A 21,390-nucleotide genomic window follows, 5' to 3' on the forward strand; every position below is an offset into this window, starting at 1 on the left:
AAAGTAGGGTTTCGCGTCTCTTGACGGGAGGCTTCCAAGCCTCTTGAAACAAAAGTTCCGACCCCTTCAAAGGTAGGCTTTCGAGCCACTTGAAAGAAGATCCGAATTTATTGAAAGTAGGCTTCAAAGCCTTTTGAAAAGAGGCCTCCTTTTTAAAGGAGGCTCTTAGCATCTTGAAAGGACGTTTCCATCCTCTTTTAAAAATAATACCGAGCTTCTTGAAACGAGCCTTCCGAGCCTCTTGAAAAAAGACTTCGGACTCACTTGAAAGGAGGTTTCTGAGTTTATTGAAAGGAGGCTTCCGGACCTCTTGAAACGACAAGTCGAGTCAAGTACAAGACACTGAAGGCGACCTTACTGTTAAGGTCGAAATACGTATCTGTCAAGGTACAATTAAGTGGTGGAATTAAATGGGACTGTACAAATTCGTCTTATGACAAGTGACAGATTTCTGGATAAACTGATACGGTTGATCATGGCGTAGTTAGAAGTTCAGGGGCATTCAGGGGCAGTCCCTTAGAAAGACGCAGAGGGTTACAACAAGGTGATGATCTTTCGTCCCTGCTTTTCAACATCACTTTGAAAGGAGAAATACAAAGGGCAGGGACTGAGTAGATGAAGTAAGCCTACGTCAGACTGAAAAGGTAAGCTAAACGGATTGGATTTGTCATCAACACGTCGAAGACGAAGTACATGATAGGAAGAGGATCAAGAGAGGACAATGTAAGCCACCTACCATGAGTTTGTATTGGAGGTTACGAAATCGAGGTGGTTGAAGAATTCGTTTACTTTGGCTCACTGGTGACCTCCGATGATAATACTAGCAGGGAAATTCGGAGACGCATCATGGCAAGAAATCTGACTATCTACAAAATCGCTTTGGATCCGTAGTTCTCTACGCACACAAGTCCTGGTCGATGCTCGTGGAGGTCCAACGCGTACTGGGATATTTCGAAAAGAAAGTGCTGAGTATCACCTATGGTGGGGTGCAGATGGCGGACGGTTCGTGGAGGTAGCGAATGAACCACGAGTTGCATGAGCTGTTGGGAGAACCATCCATCGTTCATACCGCGAAAATCGGGAGACTGCGGTGGGCCGAGCACGTAGCCAGAATGTTGGACAGTAACCCGATGAAATAGTTCCAACAACGATCCGACGGGAACAAAAAGGCGAAATGCGAGGAGTAGGATCGATCAGGTGGAAAATGATTTGGGACCCTTCGCAAATTGCGTGGCTGGCGAATGAATGAAGAAGACTTGTATTTACTGCACAGGCCACTCCGGCCTTAGTCTGAGAAATAATAATAATAACAAATTTCTTCAAAACTCCACTTCAATCCAATCATGGCTTGAACCAAATGGCTAGCATTTGACGAGTTGTCAAAATTAGGTTCATTTATTACTTATAGAGAGATATGTTACTACTGCAAACTCTTGTTTATATGAAAGCTTAGGTCATTTTATCTCCAAAAAGAACATTACATATAGTGACATATTTATGCTTAATTGCATTGAGAAAACATAATAATTTCATAACTTTAATGCATTCCATGGTTTGAACTACTGGAAGCAGCTACTAAATATAATACTTTTATCAAGCATGAAATGCGGAGGAAGCCTATAAAAAAAAATTTGATGTTCTATTCATCATCTTGCATTACATTTGCAACTCGAAACGTGTGTCTGAATTGAATTGTCTAGATTTTCATATGGGAATTGTTAGCGAAATGCTCCAGCAAGGCGCAAGCAGCGTTCCTATCGGAGAGCAATAGAATTTGACTGCATTTGCAAGTTCAAACTATGGTCAGTTTCCACCTTATATTCCTTCCTTCCTATTGGCATTACATCCCCACACTGGGACAGAGCCGCCTCGCAGCTTAGTGTTCATTAAGCACTTCCACAGTTATTAACTACGAGGTTTCTAAGCCAGGTTACCATTTTTGCATTCGTATATCATGAGGCTAGCACGATGATACTTTTATGTCCAGGGAAGTCGAGACAATTTCCAATCCGAAAATTGCCTAGACCGACACCAGGAATCGAACCCAGCCACCCTCAGCATGGTCTTGCTTTGTAGTCGCGCGTCTTACCGCACGACTAAGGAGGGCCCCCATATAAAGAGGGTCCTCCTTATATAAATGTTTTATTTTTAACTATTTGAAAATTATTTCTCGATTGTACGACAGTGTCAATCGATTCTAGGTAAAAATGGCTTGATCTCTTGATATATTGATCTCACTGTGTCATGACATGCGCTCTTTACGAGCTTTTTTAAATTGTGCCATTTGTGGGGAAAAATTGGTGGATATACAAGACGTTTTTAAATTATTTAATTGTTCTACTTAAACATCATGAACGAATGTTTAAATGAACTCTAACCATTCAATATGCCATTCATATAAGACCTGTGCGCCGATTGAAAAATTATCGGCGGCGGGGTGGCGGCGTCACGCCGTTGGTGATCAGCGGCGGCAGCGTGGGTCGGCGTGAACTGATTTCAAGCGTAAAAATTTCTCCGGAATTTCTTCGTAAGTTTCTCAACGAGTTCGTTGGGAAGTTCCTCAAAAAACTCCTCCGAATATTTCTCCAGGAAGTCCACGAAAGACCATCACCAGGCCGTAATTCTCTGCACGTTTCGAAGAGACTCGAGAATGCCCCTGAAAAACGAACTACGCACATCACATCCCGGACGCATAATGGTCGGATTCGTCGAATTTCACGACATAATTCGATACAGATATGTTCCGTTTTTATCAACACGGTCCATAAGTAATCTTCAGGGTTAGTGAAAAGAGACCAAAGTTATTATACAGGAAATGTATATTGATCATCAGTAGTGACTGGTTGAGGTTCCTGGCAAGTAAGGAGTGTATCAAGGGAGCGTCCATAAATTATGTCACGCAAAAATCAATCATTTTCAATCCCTCCTTCTGTAATTGTCCTGTTTTTTTTATTAGGCCATATTAAATTTATTTTAGGTCCCCCTTAAATTTTCCCAAAATATTAAGGGGATGAAAAAAATATATTTTTTTTATTTAGATTTTTATGCATCACTGTTTTTATCTTGATATACGAAATATATTAGGGGGATTCACTTAACGGCGTAGGTTGCTGTGTATCTGTTTATGGAAATGTTTCATAGGCGATTTGAAATATGTCCCTTGTGATTGAGTGTGAAACATTTCTATAATCAGATACGCAGCGACCTACGCCGTAAAGTGTATACCCCTATTATTTTTAGACCATAAATATGTCCCAAGAGTATTTTAAATGAAAATACGAGCATATTATTTCTATCGAAATAAATATTCTATATCCTATCCTTACAGCTCCCTTGCAATATATGGCCGAACAATTTTCATCTACGTTTTCGAACATCTATCGGTGTTTGACGACTTTTATGTTGCTCGGCACAAGATATCAAGCTGTAAGGTTGTTGGAATTATAAATTTTAGACATCACCAGCGTTATCTTTGCCTAAACACAATTCTTTTCACGATAGAGAATGTTGGTGCGTGGATCAATCCGGTTGGGTCTCCAAATATTTCGAAAACTCGTGATGGTAGCCCCAGCCTTTCTGACTCATGGTTCCATGTGAATCCCAATTTCGCCATCTTATGATATCAGACTGTCAAGATATTACCCAAGTAACCACAAGTTCCTTTAAGAGTACGTTTTTCGCCTTATCAGTTTCACTGAGCTGCTTATGCGAAAAACGTACTCTTAAAGGAACTGGTGGTTTCTTGGGTAAAGTCCTCCGATCGTTCGGCTACTGTAAAGTTTGAGGGGCTTTTCCCGATGACACTCAGCCACCTGGTTCTGCGGGCGTTGATGGTGGGCCCGCCGCAAAGAAGCATATGGTCAGCTCATTAAGCACACACAAAAGAGCATTGCAGTACTAATATAGCGTTTCGTGTTCGTTAGCCAAATCAGAGTCGTCTAGTTGTTCCACAACAAATAACAGTGCCAAAGCAGCTCAAGGTATGGATCTTTTCGATTACGCTGAGAAGTAACAGTGCAGATTAAATGCATCCCTGCCTCACATTAGCGACTACCCGAATGAGGTCAGACAAAGCTCTGACTCTATTTGAAAATCCCTTTGCGCCAAACAGATTTTTGAGAAAAATATATTAAGCTTTTAGTGGAATGTATTAAACCGTCTAAGACGAATTAAGTACTGTCCATTTAATTCCACCAGTTAATTTTCGTTATCTTTGCAGATACGTATTTCGACCACAACTGTATGGTCGTCTTCAGTGTCTTGTACTTGACTCGACTTAGTCTGGTGGAATTAAATGGACAGTACTTAATTCGTCTTAGATTTTTGAGATTAAGACAAACATCACAGGCAGCATAGGACGCGACATGTCAGTCACTCACCGATCCAACTGATCAGGTGAAACATTGGTTCGACCACTTAGAACTTCTTCGAGTTTTGACGACTTATCCTAATTCAGATATAGGGAAAGGTTGACAACCCAAGTAACATTTCAAACTTTATTACACTCTATTAGCAACTTTTGAGAGAAAATTTTCAAAACTAGCAATGAAACTAAGAACGATATGACAACCTCTTGATGACCGCTAACAGTATAACTTATGACCAAGTGGGCCACTCTTAAGAACATCTTCAAGGCAAATTCCTGAGGCAAGGCTGATGATAAAACTCACATAAAACCACTGTCAAAAAAGAGCTTTTCCTTCGCGGACCCAGGTTTGTTATTGTTTTGGCAAAAAAGGGAATCAAAAGAACGAAAAAAAAACAACAAATGGACACGAGTGTAAAATGTTGAATAAGAGGAAAATTGGATGCCCTCGAATTCGTTCGCATGTATGAATTTTGTGTGCGCGTTCGAATTTCTGGTGACATCAGGTAAGAAAAATTTAATAGAACGCATCGCTTAAAGATCCTTAATTACGGCAATTAAATTATGGAGTAAATTAAGTCGTAATGTTTTTGACGTAGAATTACGTCTTTCGGTGAGATAGGGGGATCATTACAAAGTTTCAAATTTGGGACCGTCACGAAAAGAGGTCAGGAAGTAAGAATCAATAACTCAGCCGTTTTTCAATGGATTCCGGAGATTTTACATTGAATCGATTTGTTAACTCTCTAAAATATTTGCAAAACATTGTGGAATTCAGTAATATTTACGTCTGGTAGCAGATTTCGTTAAAAGTTTTCAGCAGTTTTTTTTATATTACCGCCATGGCTGCTTTTGCACAACAGGCAGTTTTCATATGACTTAACGGCCAACATTATGTAACGATATAACATAAACTTCTGTAATATCGCGATGATAGATTAATCTGAAATTGATCCGAGCGGTTAGGTCTACATAATGTTGATGTTTTATTTTATTATTGTTCATATATGGATTGCTTTATATCAGTAAATTTCTATTTTCTTAATGGCGAGGGGATAATGGTGTAATATCAGTAGTATTTCAAAATCTGCAGAAACTAGAATGAATTATAAAAATGTTATAAAAATAGTCTACAACGGAAAATTCATATTTCAGATTCATATTCAAAATGAATGCCCCCGAACAATTTGAATATGAGTACATAGTCAGAAACCCTCTCCTTCCCACTAAAAGCGTGACATAATTTATGGACATTCCCTAACATAATCTGGCATCCGTTGATAACTTAACAATAAATTTGACAATATTCAACCTCCTTAACCATTTCGGGACGGATGGTTTTTATATGCCCAGCGTTTTAGATTGGCTGTGAAAAATCACAGAAGAGAGCTAGGTTCTCAGTTTCTTCAGCAAAAATGTTCATCATGATGTCGGCTACCCAGTTTGACTATACCCTGAAGACCCAGATATCCAAAACCTTTTGAAGATGTTGCTCCTGACAGTATGCAGATGAATCTGAAATATTTGGTCCTATACCACATTGTTAATTAGTTTTACCACTCAATCAAGTTTGGTCGTCTTGAAGCGGGCTTGGTAGTCATATGGCTACTGCTTCTGCCTCATACGCAGGAGGTCGTGGGTTCAATCCCAGGTCCGTTCCATTCTCCTACTTTGTATCTTTCTCTTTATTTCTCATGTTCTAGCAATCGCTAGAACTGGAAATGGACTTCCATACCGTTTCCATTACTATTCCTATACCTTCAACTTGAGTATTCTAACAGTAATCTGCTAGAATTGGAAATGAACTATAGAGCTCGTTTCCTACATCCAATTAGAAATTCCATCAGTTACCTTCTCCTATCTATCACATTGGCAGCTCGTTAACCAAGACGGACCTCTGCCTCTCCAACCTAACTCAGAAATTCCAACAAATTCCGCATGAAATCGTGGCAAGTGCAGAGGTATATTCGGCTTGCAGTGGGCGAGTGATTGCATCATCATTTCCTCCCCCTTCCCTACATTGACTTGCATTCTGACGTGACAGGCGCCAGTATGACCTAACAAATGAGATCACCAGTACTTGTACATTGAAGATGTGTGCTAGTCCCAAGCAAACATCTGTTGGTTCCCTGTGCAAAAACAGCTGATCTGGTCATAATGGAGTAGCAACTACGAGCAGTCAATCAAGCTCAAGCTCAAGCTCAAGCTCAATCAAGTTTGGTCCTCTTGATCGCTGAGACAGTGATCAATTTTCAGAAGTACGAGATACTCAAGTTTATCTGAAACGCTCTCGATTTCAGCCCACGGTTGTTACCGAAAATGGTACCAACGGGCAAACATCGGCACAGTTGCATTCCGTTAAAATTCTAGGGAATAATTTCTAGGCATTTGGCCTACTTTGATATTTAAAGTGCAAATCTGTCCTATCCCCCTTCCCACTTTTCGCCCGATTCAAAAAGAAAAAAAAGACAACACCATATCCGCTGCCGAAGTCGACAACGAATGGGGTAGGAGATAATCGAAAAAATCGGGGATCCGAAGAGGTAGCGATGAACTGAGCGGGGAGTCGTGATCAGATAGCCGTCGAGTAAAGACCTGCAAATTATTATTTTTCCCGTAGAAGGCATTGATCCATACTCACGTGGTACGGAGATCGTGTGATTTGGCCAAGTAGTGCAGACAGTGTTCGTGAGTGGCTTGCAATCATCGAAGGGTTAAATTCCCGGAAAAGGTGCGGGACCGACAAAGAAACCCTTGCGCGTCGTTAAGTGATGCCGAGTTTGCCGAGAAGAAACCTCGACAAGCAGCTAAGCCCTCGCCCTCGTGTTTTCCCACTACGGCCACGCCGGCTGTTCCCTCTACGAGCCACGATCCGGTCCCGTTGACAAAATTGCAAAGCCCTCGTCCTCGTGCTTGTCCATTGCGGCCACGCCGGCTGTTTCCTCCGCGAATCTACGATCCGGACCCGCCGAGAAGAAGCCTTGGCGAGTAGAAAGCCCTCGTTCTCGAGTTTTATAACTACGGCCACGCCGGCAGTTCTCTCCACGAAGCCACGATCCGGTCCCGTCGACAGCAAACCCGTCGAGAAGAAGAAGCCTCGGTACCGCCGAAAGCCAACCCGAGAAGCAGAATCGTTGGCAAATTGCAGAACCTTCGTCCTCGTGCTTTTCCGACTGCGGCCCACCGGCTGTTCTCACCACGAATCTACGATCGGGTACTGCCGAGAAGAAGCCTCGACAAGTAGCAAAGCCCTCGTCATCGTGTTCAACCTTTCGGTCACGCCGGTTGTTCACTTCGCGAAGCCAGAATCCGGCCTCGCCGGTAGCCAAACTAACGAGAAGAAGCCGCCGCCTCGAAGAATCGCAAATCGCGCATGTCGCCAATGGGCCCCTACGTTTTAATCGGCCGCATCCTGTTTATTAACCCACTCCTGGCACTATGATTTGGAAAAAATAAATTATATAAAAATGTATTTGAACAGTAAATTTCTTTCATACGCTATCCCTATGCATGTAAGTGCGTCGTTGTCTTGTCCTCTATCTGCTATTCCCTTGTGAATCCCTTGAGCAGGTAAGGCAACCCTGAGAACCCCAGCGGTGAGCTAGTTTGGGACGTGTGGACGTCCACTGCATAGACGGCGGACGTCACTAGCAGTTACACGGTATCTACCAGATAAACCAAGGCTTATGCAATGTCTTCATCATAGGCATATATCCAATCCAGTCCAATAGGCACATGCGCATAATGTAAATCCATTTTTTTTCGAATGCGTGATGCTCAAGCTACTCCAAAACGTTCACAAGTTGAACCCAAAGTATCTACCAAGGCTTTCAAATGTCCTCAAGATCGATATGTACCAAACCTGGTTTAATAAGCATATGCGCACCATGCAAACCCAATTCTCTTGAATTCGAGATGTTAAAGACAAAACATTCTCGAGTTCAGCTCAAGGTATCTATCAGATCAATCAATCAAGACTTTTGCAATCTTCTTATTTCCGGAATAAACTTAATATATCCAACAGGAATAATGTAAACGTGTTCGAGTTCAGTTCAAAATATCTGCTAGATCAATCATGGCTTTTGCAATGTCCTCATCGTCAGTATGTATCAAAAAGCATAGGATCCTAATTTCCATGAACATAAGATGTCCAAGAGATCTCCAGTTAGCCTTGCAAGAATAGGCGTAGGATTGCCAATCCGGAAATGGTGAGATAGATCCGGTCTGGTCTAGGATGTTTTCGGGTGGGAAACATTCTAGATTCCATGCTCGATGGAACTGCTGGGATGTTTAGTGATGCACGGATATATATTTTAGTACTGAGTTGATCGGGTAGATCGCATGTTCGGAACTCCGAGAATTTTGGAGAACAGAACAGGCTTGTAGTAGCTTGTAAAAAGAATGAGTTCCATTCTATTAGCTCGACGGGCCTGCTGGGATGTTTAGCGATACACAGGTACATCGTTCAGGACTTGGTTGATCGGCTAGATCACATGTTCTGAACTCAAGGACGTTTTGGAAAACCGAAAAGCCTGTAGTAGCTTCTGAACTCCAGGACGTTTGGGAGTCTTATAATCACATAGATACATTTTGTTTGTACCCAAGTTATTTTATTGTAAACAAAATCTCTAAAAAAAATGATTGAATTTTATTGTTCATAAAAACGGAATAATTTTGTTGACGAAATCGGCGCATGATAAAATCGGAACATATCTGTAACTAGAAAACCATCAGCGCCAATGTTTTGACGTCTTTGGAAGAAATTTTTTACAAAAAACGATATATTTTTAATGTAAGTTGCCAATAGAGTGGCTCTTTTGTGGCAAATTTTGTGAAATGCATTTTTTAAACTTTCAAATTACGGTGTCGTATTGTTCTAAAAAGTTGTGGAGATTTGAATTCTAATAATTTTTGCTTTAAACATTAATTTTATCTCACATAGGTAAGGTTTCATTACAAAATTACTAAATTTAGATATGGTGATCCCGAAAAAATAACTTTTAGCTTCTATTTTTTTCAATTCAAATTACTAAAAATACGAGGGAAAAAAAAGTCGTGTAAAAACCGAAGTCTGTATACTGTATACTCAATAGAAAGAATAAAAAATTTCATAATACATATCTACAATACCATTTCCGGAACATATTTCTGCAGAAATACCTAGTTGTTAGTTTATTCGCAAAAGTCGAGACGGTCCATAAAATTTGCGTTCAAGTCAATCCTACAGTCATTTTAAAACAGAATTGATTGAAATGTAATAATTAAAATTTATTGTTACCTATGTTGTTAAAATTCCCAAGCTTCCCCTTCATTAGAACGTATCATAAACTAAAACCAATTTACACTTCCGTAGTACGTCCATGTTACGCATGGTTAAAATAAAGTGTATAGAATATATCTTTGTATATGATTCATCAAATATTTCTATTTAGATTACCGTTTCCTTAGAAATCATCATATCTCGCGCTTATATTTCTTCACATTATTATATCGAGGTTTAATGCACATGTCCTAAATTCAAAAGTAATATTGCATCATAAATGGTCAATGACGTCACCTCGCGTCATATTTGCAATTAAACCACGCACAACACAGCGATCAGCATTCCAATTTGCAATCTCGCGAAACCACCTCATCCTCATCCATCGAGTCAATCACAAATTAAACGACCAACATGAGCCACATCCCTTCGTCTGCGAGCGCTGTTACGCGACTGCGGCTCTGTTCGCTCATTACCACACTCGTATGCTTCGCATAGGAATCATTATGTGCTCGAACATCGCACCACGCAGCATAACAGGGCGGTGGAGACTGCATCCGCGCACACCGAAGCATTGACTTTGAACCTCAACCAGTCAAGGGTTGCGCTTTTCTCTTGGTCTGCATCAGCGGGAGCGATCCCTTTAAACGATCCTCCAAGAACTGCATCCTTCTCATCGCGGATTTGAATTCAAAACAGAGAGCCCGCGCATAAAATAACGCGAGAGGGAGCATACGAGAGAGAGTGCATTGCAATCATCAACAACCGTCATCAGCCGCCGCCCGCCGTCAATGACGATCTTCGGCGGGCGGCTCTCTCTTCGCGATTGCGCGACTTCGAACTTGAACTCTTTCGCTGCGTGGAAGAACAAGAACGAAGAAATTGCAACTCGCGCGCGCTGTTACCGGTTTGCTGCGCTGCGATCGTTTCGTGGGAGAAACTGTTTCGATGCAGAAATGCGATGCATCGAACGAATGAGAGACGATAGGTGGAGAGAATTTGGAGTCGCTCGCGAATGAATGGCGCGGCGCGAGCAGCCAGAAACTCCGCGAAGGGAGTCCACGGCACAGTGCGTTTCGAGCGGGCAGTCGTCTCTGTTCTGTCAGTCAGATATGGCTCGTCGGCCAAAAAAGTCGGCGCTGATGCTGGCGGTAACGATCGTTACGCTCAGCTTAGCGAGCTTAGTGAATCGGTGTTCTGGCGCAAGTAGCAGCAGCGGCGAGCTCGACGATCTGAACGCGGATGAAAGCAGAAATTATCGCGAGTTGTTGAATATTCCGAAATTTGGCGACCGGTTAGCGCCCCGCAATCGACCCCACGTGGAAGATGGAGGTACCGGCGCGATCGCGAGTGCCGTTGGGCCATCGGTGGTTGGCTCGAGTGGGGGCAAGTTCCGACGACAACCAGGCCCAGGGAATACTTACCCTGGGGTGACTTATCGTAACGCGGGAAGATTTGGTGCTGGGGTTGCAAGTGTGGCGACAAGTGACAGTGCGGGTGATAATCTTGAGGAATTGCACACGCTGGTGAATAGTGAGCATGATATCAAAAGAAGCGATATTATGGTGACTAGTATTGCGCAAAATTTGGAAGATACTAATGCTAGCAGTGAATACTTTGCGGGAACCGATGAGGATGGAGTAGAACAAATTGAACCAGATCGTGGTGACGAAGAGCATGACGGTGAAGTGGATGCAGATGAAGATGATTTCGAAGAAGTCGAAGAACCGAATCATTTTGACGTGCAAGGAAGAAGTGCTAACGATGCTGAGTTTGATGAGCAGCATATTTTGCTGGAGAGTGGTGATATTAGGGAAAGTAGTTTGCCGCTGTTAGTTGGCCAACAGAATATAAGTAGTGCAGGTGTGAATGCATCTGCAGCGCAAGCTCATCGGTTAGAAATGTCCACCGAATTTTTTGTAGTGCCATCGACAGCGTCTTCCGCTGCTTCTCGTTCAACAACCGTGCGTCCTGGAGGCGTAATCTTGGCTGCTCGTAGTCCGCCAAGTCACCATAACAGTAACAGTAATACTCACAAGCTAAACGTTACGCCACCGACCGTCGTCTTGGCGAACAATTCTAATGGACTGCGGAAAGAACCTTGGGTGGTGCCAGTTTTAGTGCTTGCTTGCCTGTCCATGATTATGATGGCCGCTTTTGAGATATTTGTGTTGTGCAAAGCATGGCGTACGTCGCCAAGTCGGCGGCATCTGTTTCTCGGACAAATGTTACTTCTTGGACTGTTTGCATGCTCCGGCCTAGCAGCTGTGCTGACCATAAATCCAACAGTGCTATCCTGTGCAACGATGCGCTTTGGCGCTGGGGTTGCCTTTGCCCTCGTATTTGCTTCCCTTCTGGTTAAGTGTGTTTTCTTGATCAGTCTGAACGGCGGAGTGTATCTTCCTGCGCCCTACCAAGGTTTGCTTCTGTTGTTCGCAGTGCTGATTCAAGTGGCTGTTGGTGCGCAGTGGCTTCTGACGTCGCCTCCTAGTGTCGATCAGGTTCCCATTTCTGGAGGCACTGCAGTTTCCAGTCGATACCACCTCCTTCTCACCGCTGGAGACCTATCCCACGTAAATCCGACCATCCCGTTGTGTCACACAACCTTCTCGGAACTGCTTCTTTCCTTGATATACGTAGTGTTCTTGATTATATTTGTGGCCATTCTGGCAATAAAATCGCGCGGCATTCGGGACAATTATCGGGAAGCCACCTACATCGGTTTGGCCGTTGGTGGAATCATTCCCATCTGGTTGGGATGGACCTTGTGCGGACTGGCCGTGGCCGATCGGCATCGGGATGCATGCCTTGCCTTCGGACTCGTGGCGACGGCATCGACAGTGTTTTTGGTGATGTTTATGCCGAAGGGGCGCCAGCTGGCGGCTATGGGTAAAGAAGGCCTTTATGTGGAAGATCGCGAGGAGCGGTTCAGTTCGCTGAGCCGTGCCGGATCCGGATATTCACCGTCGTTCTTCCATTTCAAACCGATAAAGTACGGGGTCATGGGGGCCTCTCCGACGCTGCAGACCAACAATGGGACCGTGGTGGGAACAACGACCACCTCCAAGCACCAGGCGGTAGCAACACTCGGCGGAGGTAAGTCCGTTTTTACTTTTTTTTTCCTAGAATCAAGCTTTGTAAATAGAGAAGTGTGTTGCCTTTACCATGTGTGTGTGTTTATGTTTTTGTTTTATCTGTTAAATGGGTTTCGTGCAGAAAGCGGTATAAAACCGGATCGACTCGCGAAGAAGTGATCTAAGAAGAGATTCATTAGGCTTCCTTATTGATCGATGATAGCTGTAACGAAAGTTACGAAGCTGAGCGGTGAGTGTTCTTCGTTATTAAAGATTTGTGCCAATTCTGCTCATCCGTGGGTCGCTCAGTGGGAATAGTGATTGGAGGGACCTGGCGCGCGTCGAATTGGCGGTAATAATTTATTGCTCCCTTCGCTAAGTATGGATAATATTTTATAGTTCCATTAGTGAGCACTCATGATAAATTATTCTCGCTCGATGCGTAGGCCATTAAGATGGTAGCAGACTATTTATAGTGTGCATTTTCTTAATTATTTAATTAGTGGTGTTGATAGAAAAGTGGGAATCAAGTTTCTCTCCATGAAAAAAAACCTTTACATATTGTTTACTTTGATAGCTACGTAGTGTTCCCTATAATTGGTCGGAAATGACAGGAAATTTAATTCTAATTGTTTTTTAAAAGTTATTACTCAGTAATTGTTCGCTAATTGGGTCACAACCTCACCTCAACTGTCGAATGCCATTCGCTAATTGGGGTGTTTGAACAAGACTTGTGGTGTTTCTTTTTTGCAAAGAACAAAAGAAATTTGAAGCACCAACATGCATCGATCCAGTTAAAAACAAAAACGAAGCGTCAACGTGGTTTTTACATCAGATTTTGACATTTACTACTTTTTGATTGAGTTTCGCACCAATTATCGGACTCCCAACTTAAATGAAAAGAACCATCTTAGAAGAAAAAAAACCTACAGAGAAGTACAGTTCAATCTGACACATGTTACCGTCGTTCGGGGTGACATTGGGCCTAGGGTGTAAGATTGGGCCTAAAACGAAAAATGTTTCAACTATCTCAGAAACTGTTACGAATTTTGATCAAAACTTTAAACGGTTCAAAATTATAGTAAAATTCACGTCTAGGAAATCACAAAACAAATTCCAAGAACTAATTGTGCTCGTACCATAATGCTTGGAATTTGAATGTAAAACTATTGATAGAATGAACCCGTATTAAAATAGTGTCAGTAATGCCCCACAAATCTATCACATAACTAGTTTTTAGATCGGTGGATACCTGGTTATCATGTTACGATAATCTGTTGTTGTTTTATCGAATTTTATGAATATTTATATAGCGGTTCTGTTTTTTCGTAGCAACGAGCAATGCACGCTGAAAAGGGGTGAGATTGGGCCAAGCCTTTGGTTGATTTGCCATACATAGTTGGTAAGAGCCGTAATGTAGGCAATTATTTTTAATGAACGATTGAATCGTTGCATCGTCACCGTTGAACTTTATTGTACTTGGCCCAATGTCACCCCCTGTGAGGGGTGAGAATGGGCCAATTTTAAACAACATATAACTTTGAAGAATTTCCCTCATTTATTATTTCTTTCCCCACACAGTGATAAATTCATTGTTCAAGCTTGTACTAAACTAATAAAAACTTGATTACAATGTTAACTACTAGAGCTTTGTAACATTTATTTGGAGCATACCACATTTTGTCCAAATGACACCCCCGTTGGCGGTATATAAAGAGTTGTCCTTAGTCTTCAAACTTAGACCATTGATTATTGGCATATGGCCCGTGGATCGCTGGACGGCCCTGCCAGATGGATTTTCCGGATGCAGCTTCTGATCCTGCTTATGAGTTTTTAAAAGTTCAAATACAGAGTTTTTGACTCAGTTTTTTCGTGTAACGTCTTGCAAATGTTCATTGGCTTCAGCCACTCACGATTTTGAGACAAAATTTGGGTTAATAACCAAGAAAACGTGGTGGCGCATTTCATACTTATCTACTCTAATTCCGCTTTAGACGGCATGTTGTAAACAATGTTAGAGGGAAAGTGTGTGTGCGACAATTCTAAGGATTAATTTTAAGGATTGATTCACATATAGTAATATTTCTGTGGAAGCATTATTATTCTGATAGAAAAGTATTGAAATCATTCCCGTTTTTTAGTGACCACCCGTTAGAACTAGGGGAATGGTTCGGCACTTCATCTCATAGCTCCTATTTCCATCACATCAAAAACAAAGCAATGAAAAGGAATTTGGTTTGTTTCTTATTTTTGTGATTTTTTCCACCAGTGAATATATGTTCAGTGAGATGGAAAACGTAACAGTTCCCCTACAACCAAATTTATGTTGCTTTTTGATAATGATACCAATTGCTACCAATTGCTGATATGTTTTCAATACCAGTTTTGATCGCTTAACCAAATAGCTCTTCTTAAGCTGGAAACATTTATGTAGCATGATTATCGACTGATCGTTTAATAGTCAAAAAGCGTAAGCAATGCTACTTGTGGCTAATGTTAATGCAAAAATTGGCGATTGGAAGACTCGTCACGCTGCTAGGAATTCCCCCTCCCCTTTGAAGCGAGTCGTACTTTGTGGATGGCCTCACAAATGTCAATTATCGAGGCTTCATGCGCGAGGCCAATTAGAGTTTCCATCCCGGGATATCCCGGGACAAAAAATCCCGGGACTTAGGAAAATTCGGGATTTCCCGATTCCCGGGATATTATTTTCGAAATCTCGAAAATCCCGGGATACCCGGGACAAAAAATACTGTTTCATTTCCGGTTCGCAAACAGTGTAACGCGAAACCCAACTTAGGTGATAAACTCATATCATATTTTTATATCTCCCATCAGACATGATTTTTTTTTTCCAAGTTCGTTTATTTGTAGGCTTAGGCATGTATACGGAGCCAAGGTTCTTTGTAATGCACAATCGATATCATCTTATTATTAAATTAGTAAGAGAGGAACAGACATGAAAATGTCGGAGATAGTTGATAGAACACCTTCCCAAAAATATTAGATTCACCTATACCATTCAATGGAAGGCTACTGAATGATACTTTTTCCAGCAGATACAGCTCTCTATAAATTAAACGACAAGTATCTACAGTACAAGATCAGCTATATCTATTTGGCGCCTGTTTTCTACACATCTCCCGTCTACAGCGAGGTTGTGTACACTAGCTGATATTCGCCTTGCTAATCTCCTCGCGCTGCCCAACATTGAGCCAGTCTTCCTGAGCTTGTTGCCTCCAAAACAATTCTTGATTCAATTCATGTCCTTCCAATCGACGTTCGTACAACAAGCTTTCCGGCACATGCGCAAGTACAAGTGGTCCGACCCCGCTCTGCCTATTTTTTTGGTGTATCGCTTCGATCAAAATCAACTCTGGTCAACAGGCTGCAATCAATTTGTCCAATTTTCGGCATCTGTCAAAATTGTATACCAACTTTAATCGCGTAATCTATTAACCCCATTATCGTTAAATTATCCAGTTAACTTACGTTAAATTATCGAACTCCGACAATAATTGAATTGATTCATCTTTATCGCAGCAAGCGATTACGTTGAACACAATCAACTTTATCGGCGATAACGATAAATTAACGATTAATATCAAGATTAGGAAGCGATCTGTTCAAGATTAGGAAGAGTTGCAGCTCTTGGCAAAAGTATCAATTAGTAGCCTATCATGCAGGCCTGGTAGCGAGTCACTTTTTAGTGACTTGGTCACTATTTTGAGGCTAGTCACTAAAAAGTCACTATTTGCATCTAAAAGTCACTAAAGTCACTATTTTTCGAAAAATGGTCACTAAAGTCACTATTTTTGCACCGCCTATTGAAAATAGATCAAAATAAAAAAACACAACTTAATTCACCGAGTAGTGATACTGCCTTTCTCGCATTGAGCCAAGACACCAACCTTATATGATGCTAATATGGGTCGATGTACCATTTTCTTTATAACTTTTAAGCGGAACGGTCGATCGTTATGAAATTCAATAGTGATCAACTAGAGTTTGTAGCCCGTCGAATGCAACCTATTGCGAGGAAATTGGTTAAGAATTACTATACGAAAAGTTGGCTAATGTTTTTCGGTTTTCGTGTGCACACACACACACATACACACGGACAGACAGACATTTGTTCAGCTCGACGAGCTGAGTCGATTGGTATATAACACTATGGGTCTCCGAGGCTTCTATAAAAAGTTCGTTTTCGGAGTGAAATGATAGCCTTTCGGTACAACTTTGTTGTACGAGAAAGGCAAAAATAGATCTTTTAAAAAATCATTTGTACCTACTTTTATTATCAACCGAATCAAATGTAAATCTGGTAGCAATGTATAAATTTGAAGTATTATGCTAAAAGCACCAAGTGTACACCCAAAATGGGATGCCAAAAATTTCCTCAATTGAATCGCTAGAAATTAAAACTTTGACTTTGTTTCCGGAGGTGTATTGTGAGAATCGCCAGGTTACTTTCGATTCAGGTCAACTATGGTCTTGCTCTTCACGAATGGAATTTGTTAAAATACGAATTTCAGACCTAGAGTACAGAATTAAGTAGTGTAGAATCCAGTTTTTTTTATTAAAAAACTGCTACAGATAAACATAAATTTATTCCTGTAACTAAGATAGTGAACACAGCTTTAGCTGCATCACATGACAACGCCGATGTCGAGCAAGGTTTCTCTATGTCAGGGAAAATAATGAGCGATAATATGACATAAAGTACTTTAAAATTGTTTATGATTGTTGTCAAACGTAATTCTGGCGCAAGCCAGGCCAGACAGTGTTTTTACCATAAGCGGACCAACCACAAAATGTTATACACCAGTGGTCCCCAGCATGCTTATTATCAAGGGCCGCATAGCAATATTGAACTGCTGAAGCGGGCCGCAGTACGGTTGCAACATTTGTTTTTCATTTCATGTAGAATTTTAAAACTCAATAAAAATTTTTTTTGAACCTCTAAATGATCTTATATAATGTCGTCCAACTCTAAGATTTTGAATTTTTGTTGAAGGATTATTGTTTACTACAAAACAGTAACGATTCCTGAGTATGGATCGACTGTACGTTTTAATTCTACCCATTGAACGGCTGCTCAGTCTTACAATTTTTACACAAAAATTTTCCCCTTGAAAAAGACACAATCCACGTGTTTAAACGTCGGGTCAATAATAAACTCGTTGTAAAAATTGTAAGACTGAATTACCGTTCATATAAGTAACGATTCCTTAACCTCATTCTATCGGTTCAAGGACTTTCAATATGCAAATTTTGTGCGCGTAAATGTACGGAATAAAGAGATATTGATTAGTTTTAGGGCAGTCAAAATTTTAATATGTACCAAATTCTGAGTCATTGAATAGATAAAAAGTGAGATTTTGAGATTCCACTGATTGTAACTTGTCGTGTCAAATAACGTCAAAGATGTTTCGGAGCCAGGTGAACTTGCCAGCAATTTTGAATAGGAATTTAAAGATTCTGAATTTCGAACTATTTACCATGTTTCCAGATTTCCGATCAAATTATATTCACTGAAACCTTTTCTGCGTCATGGACAAAATCTTGATCTGTCAGTATCAATCTTAATAAATCCTTACTTGTATTGAAAGATTTATCATTTCAGAGCAGTGTATGACAACATTATTTTGACCTCAAGTCCAACACTTGTTAGTTGTTGTCCTACGTAACATCTTTGAAATGATGAATTTAATTAATCATTATGGTGTTTAAACATTATAATGATGTGAACTTGGCAGATTCCCTGAGTATCACAAACAACTGGGCATGATGAAAAGCATTTCGAGACTATGCGTATCGATCAGGAGGAGAAGGCGGAGCACTGAAGCCCTACTTGATGTGTACGACATCTGGATTTGGTTCTAAAATGTAAACAACAGTGTTAATTCTCTACCACCTTTTTGTTATGGCGAGGCAATTTTTATGCACATTTTTTTGTTTTAGATATTCTATCAAAATCAATCACTCAATCATGCAGCAATATACCGATGTGGTATGCTTGAGATACCTTCTTGATTATAGAAACTCGAAAAAGAACTTATTTGCAGTGACTAACTGAATATAAATATGTTCGCATTAACGATTACGCCCTAATACCGGTTCTAAGCTTCGATGCAGAGTACACGAGCTTTGTTCACCAGTGACAGGCGTACGGGGCCCTTGGGTATCAACGGGCCACATGTAGTGTATATTCTGAAATCCTTCGCGGGCCGCAGCAAAAGGCTTCGAGGGCCGCATGCGGCCCGCGGGCCACACTTTGGGGATCACTGTTATAGACTCATAGCAAAAATTAAATTTTGAAAATTCATATTCTAGCATATTATGCACATAAAAGTATTTGTATATAGTCTCTGTTTTGTAAACGTATGTTGGAAGCATAGAGAACAGTCACATGTGTCACGATATGCTTAAAAACTTATATGAATGGTTAGGCATAAATCAATCAGAAATTTCCCTCAAATAACAAGGTCCATAAAAACGTTCCTACAGATTTTTTACTGCACGAATCCACAACTCGTAAATCAAATATCTAATATAAGGCAAAAATTATTTTATTGCAAACAAAAAATTAGTTAAGTTAGACCTTGTATGCGAGAAACAGAAATCTTTAATTCGTTGAAATATTAATCGATAAAGATTCTTAAACTGAAAGTAATTTGGAGCTCAGAAAATAGTTCCAACGAGTTCCACCCTAAAACATCAACAAAATCGTTGTTTTCGGTGTACTCTATGAAATCATGTACATTGCAGCTGCAACTATCCGCAACTTTGTGAGTTTCAATCAGTTGAAGTTGAATTAAATTATCTTCCTATAAAGAATTCTTACAGAGACCGAGTAACTTTTCACACGAAGTTTATACAAATACCCATAAAAAACTATCGAAAAGATTGGCCGACCCTACCTAAGCAAAGACTGTTTTTATGTCTTAGCAATACCGTTCTTCATGGGTACTTTTACCTCATACAACAGTTAAACAATATAGGTAGCCGATTCCATCTTAAAATTTTATAAAATCTCAATTATATTGATAATAACATTTAAAAAAATTGGGCCATGTTACGTTGCCGGAAAACTTATGAGGGAAACCGCCTTTTAGTTGGCAGCTCTTAGGGAACAACGCAACACGCATCGGCGGATCAGCATTTTGGTATGAGCCGTGCATGGAGACGCGTATTGCATTGTCAACACCTTTACCCACTTTAAGCTCCTACTGTTATTGGAAAAATCGTATTTTAATTTTTTTTTCATTATTTCAATTTAATTAAATTTTTAACTACTAAAGATTTGTAAGCTTTGTGAGTTCAAATAATTCTCTGTCTATGAATCAAGTAGATCATTGTTTTGCAGTTCCACGGAAAACTTTGAGCTCATATTATTATATTAAACATTATTACCACAATGCTGTAATTGCTTCAAAATCGTTGCTGAAATTATAAACTTGTAACTCACTTCCTTTTTTTCGTGACGGCTGATATATACTTTTTTGTGGTGTGACTAAATATGATTTATCATGGTCAAACTACAAGCTTCTGGCTTAACGAACGAATACCTTCCACAATATCCAACTCCGTGGTACTTATGAGGTTGACGCTAAGGCGATGACCTCTTGCTAAGTTCCATCCTTTTTCTGGTTCCCGTGAAGATAGGCGTAGTAGTAATCTTCGTGTTCCTAATTTTTAAAGTTTTCGTCTTTTCTTGATTTATGATATAGCTTTCTAGATAAGGATTAAAGATAAATATTAGTATCGCTACAAAATTTTCAGTCTACGAATTACACCGTAACAATGCTAATGCAATTTGTAGATCACTATCTGGTTAAAAACTTTATACAAAAGTCACTATTTGGTCACTTTTCCTGAAACGAGAAGTCACTATTTGGTCACTTTTTTAGTCATCGTTGGTCACTAAGTCACTATTTTGAATGGCATTCATCGCTACCAGGCCTGATCATGGCATGGGATGGAGGATACTCTAGTATTATGTTTTCTTTGTGAGGGGGTTCCCATATATCCAATAGGTTATGGGCCCAGTACGATTCTACTGCGCATCTTTTATCTTTCATCACTAGGGTATAGAATACAGTCCCAGCAACTGTCTAAACCCAATGCATATTCAAAACAATCCCAGTCAAGCCGACTTCAACCACCAGCGAACCCTTCTTCTCGGACTGCACGATCATATATTCCAAAAGGGTACTCTACCTTCCGAGAAAAACGTGAATATTATTTGCTTCTTGAAGTCGTTTTTTTTTTTTGAAAGAATCGATTCAAATTGAATTGAGTTCCAATTTGAAATCTGTATTATCTGGCCTTTCTAAAATATTTACCCCTGAACATTGAATAAAATCGTTTTTTAATCAAAAACATAAGTTCTCTAAGGAAATATCGAAAAATCCCGGGATCCCGGGATTTCCCGGGATATACGAACAAGTTCATCCCGAATCCCGGGACAACGAAAATGGCCGGGAAATGGAAACTCTAATGCCAATCGCTTGAGATTCTGGAAGAATCGCTTTGTTTCGCTCATACGACGAAAAATGATTTTGCTTCAAACGGCTAGTTTGTTTCAAATCTAATCTAATCGAGTTGAAGCAAAGAAAGATATTTTCATGCATTCAACAGAGAAGAACACCTAAAAATCTTGCAAACATGCAAATCGCGAGTCGAAT

General features: G+C 40.5%; 1 protein-coding gene across 2 annotated transcripts in view; it reads left to right on the forward strand.

The window, feature by feature from the left end:
* The first annotated feature begins 10,625 nt into the window (after positions 1-10,625).
* The window catches only part of LOC134226650 (uncharacterized), a 354,697-nt gene continuing 343,932 nt past the window's right edge, over positions 10,626-21,390 (forward strand). For both annotated transcript variants that reach the window (XM_062707547.1, XM_062707548.1), the window contains exon 1: positions 10,626-12,722. In XM_062707547.1, the coding sequence (XP_062563531.1) occupies positions 10,646-12,722 (2,077 nt within the window). In that variant the 5' untranslated portion in view covers positions 10,626-10,645. The remainder of the gene's footprint in view (positions 12,723-21,390) is intronic.

This window comes from Armigeres subalbatus, chromosome 3, assembly GCF_024139115.2.
Source record: "Armigeres subalbatus isolate Guangzhou_Male chromosome 3, GZ_Asu_2, whole genome shotgun sequence".
In the NCBI taxonomy this organism is placed as follows: domain Eukaryota; kingdom Metazoa; phylum Arthropoda; class Insecta; order Diptera; family Culicidae; genus Armigeres; species Armigeres subalbatus.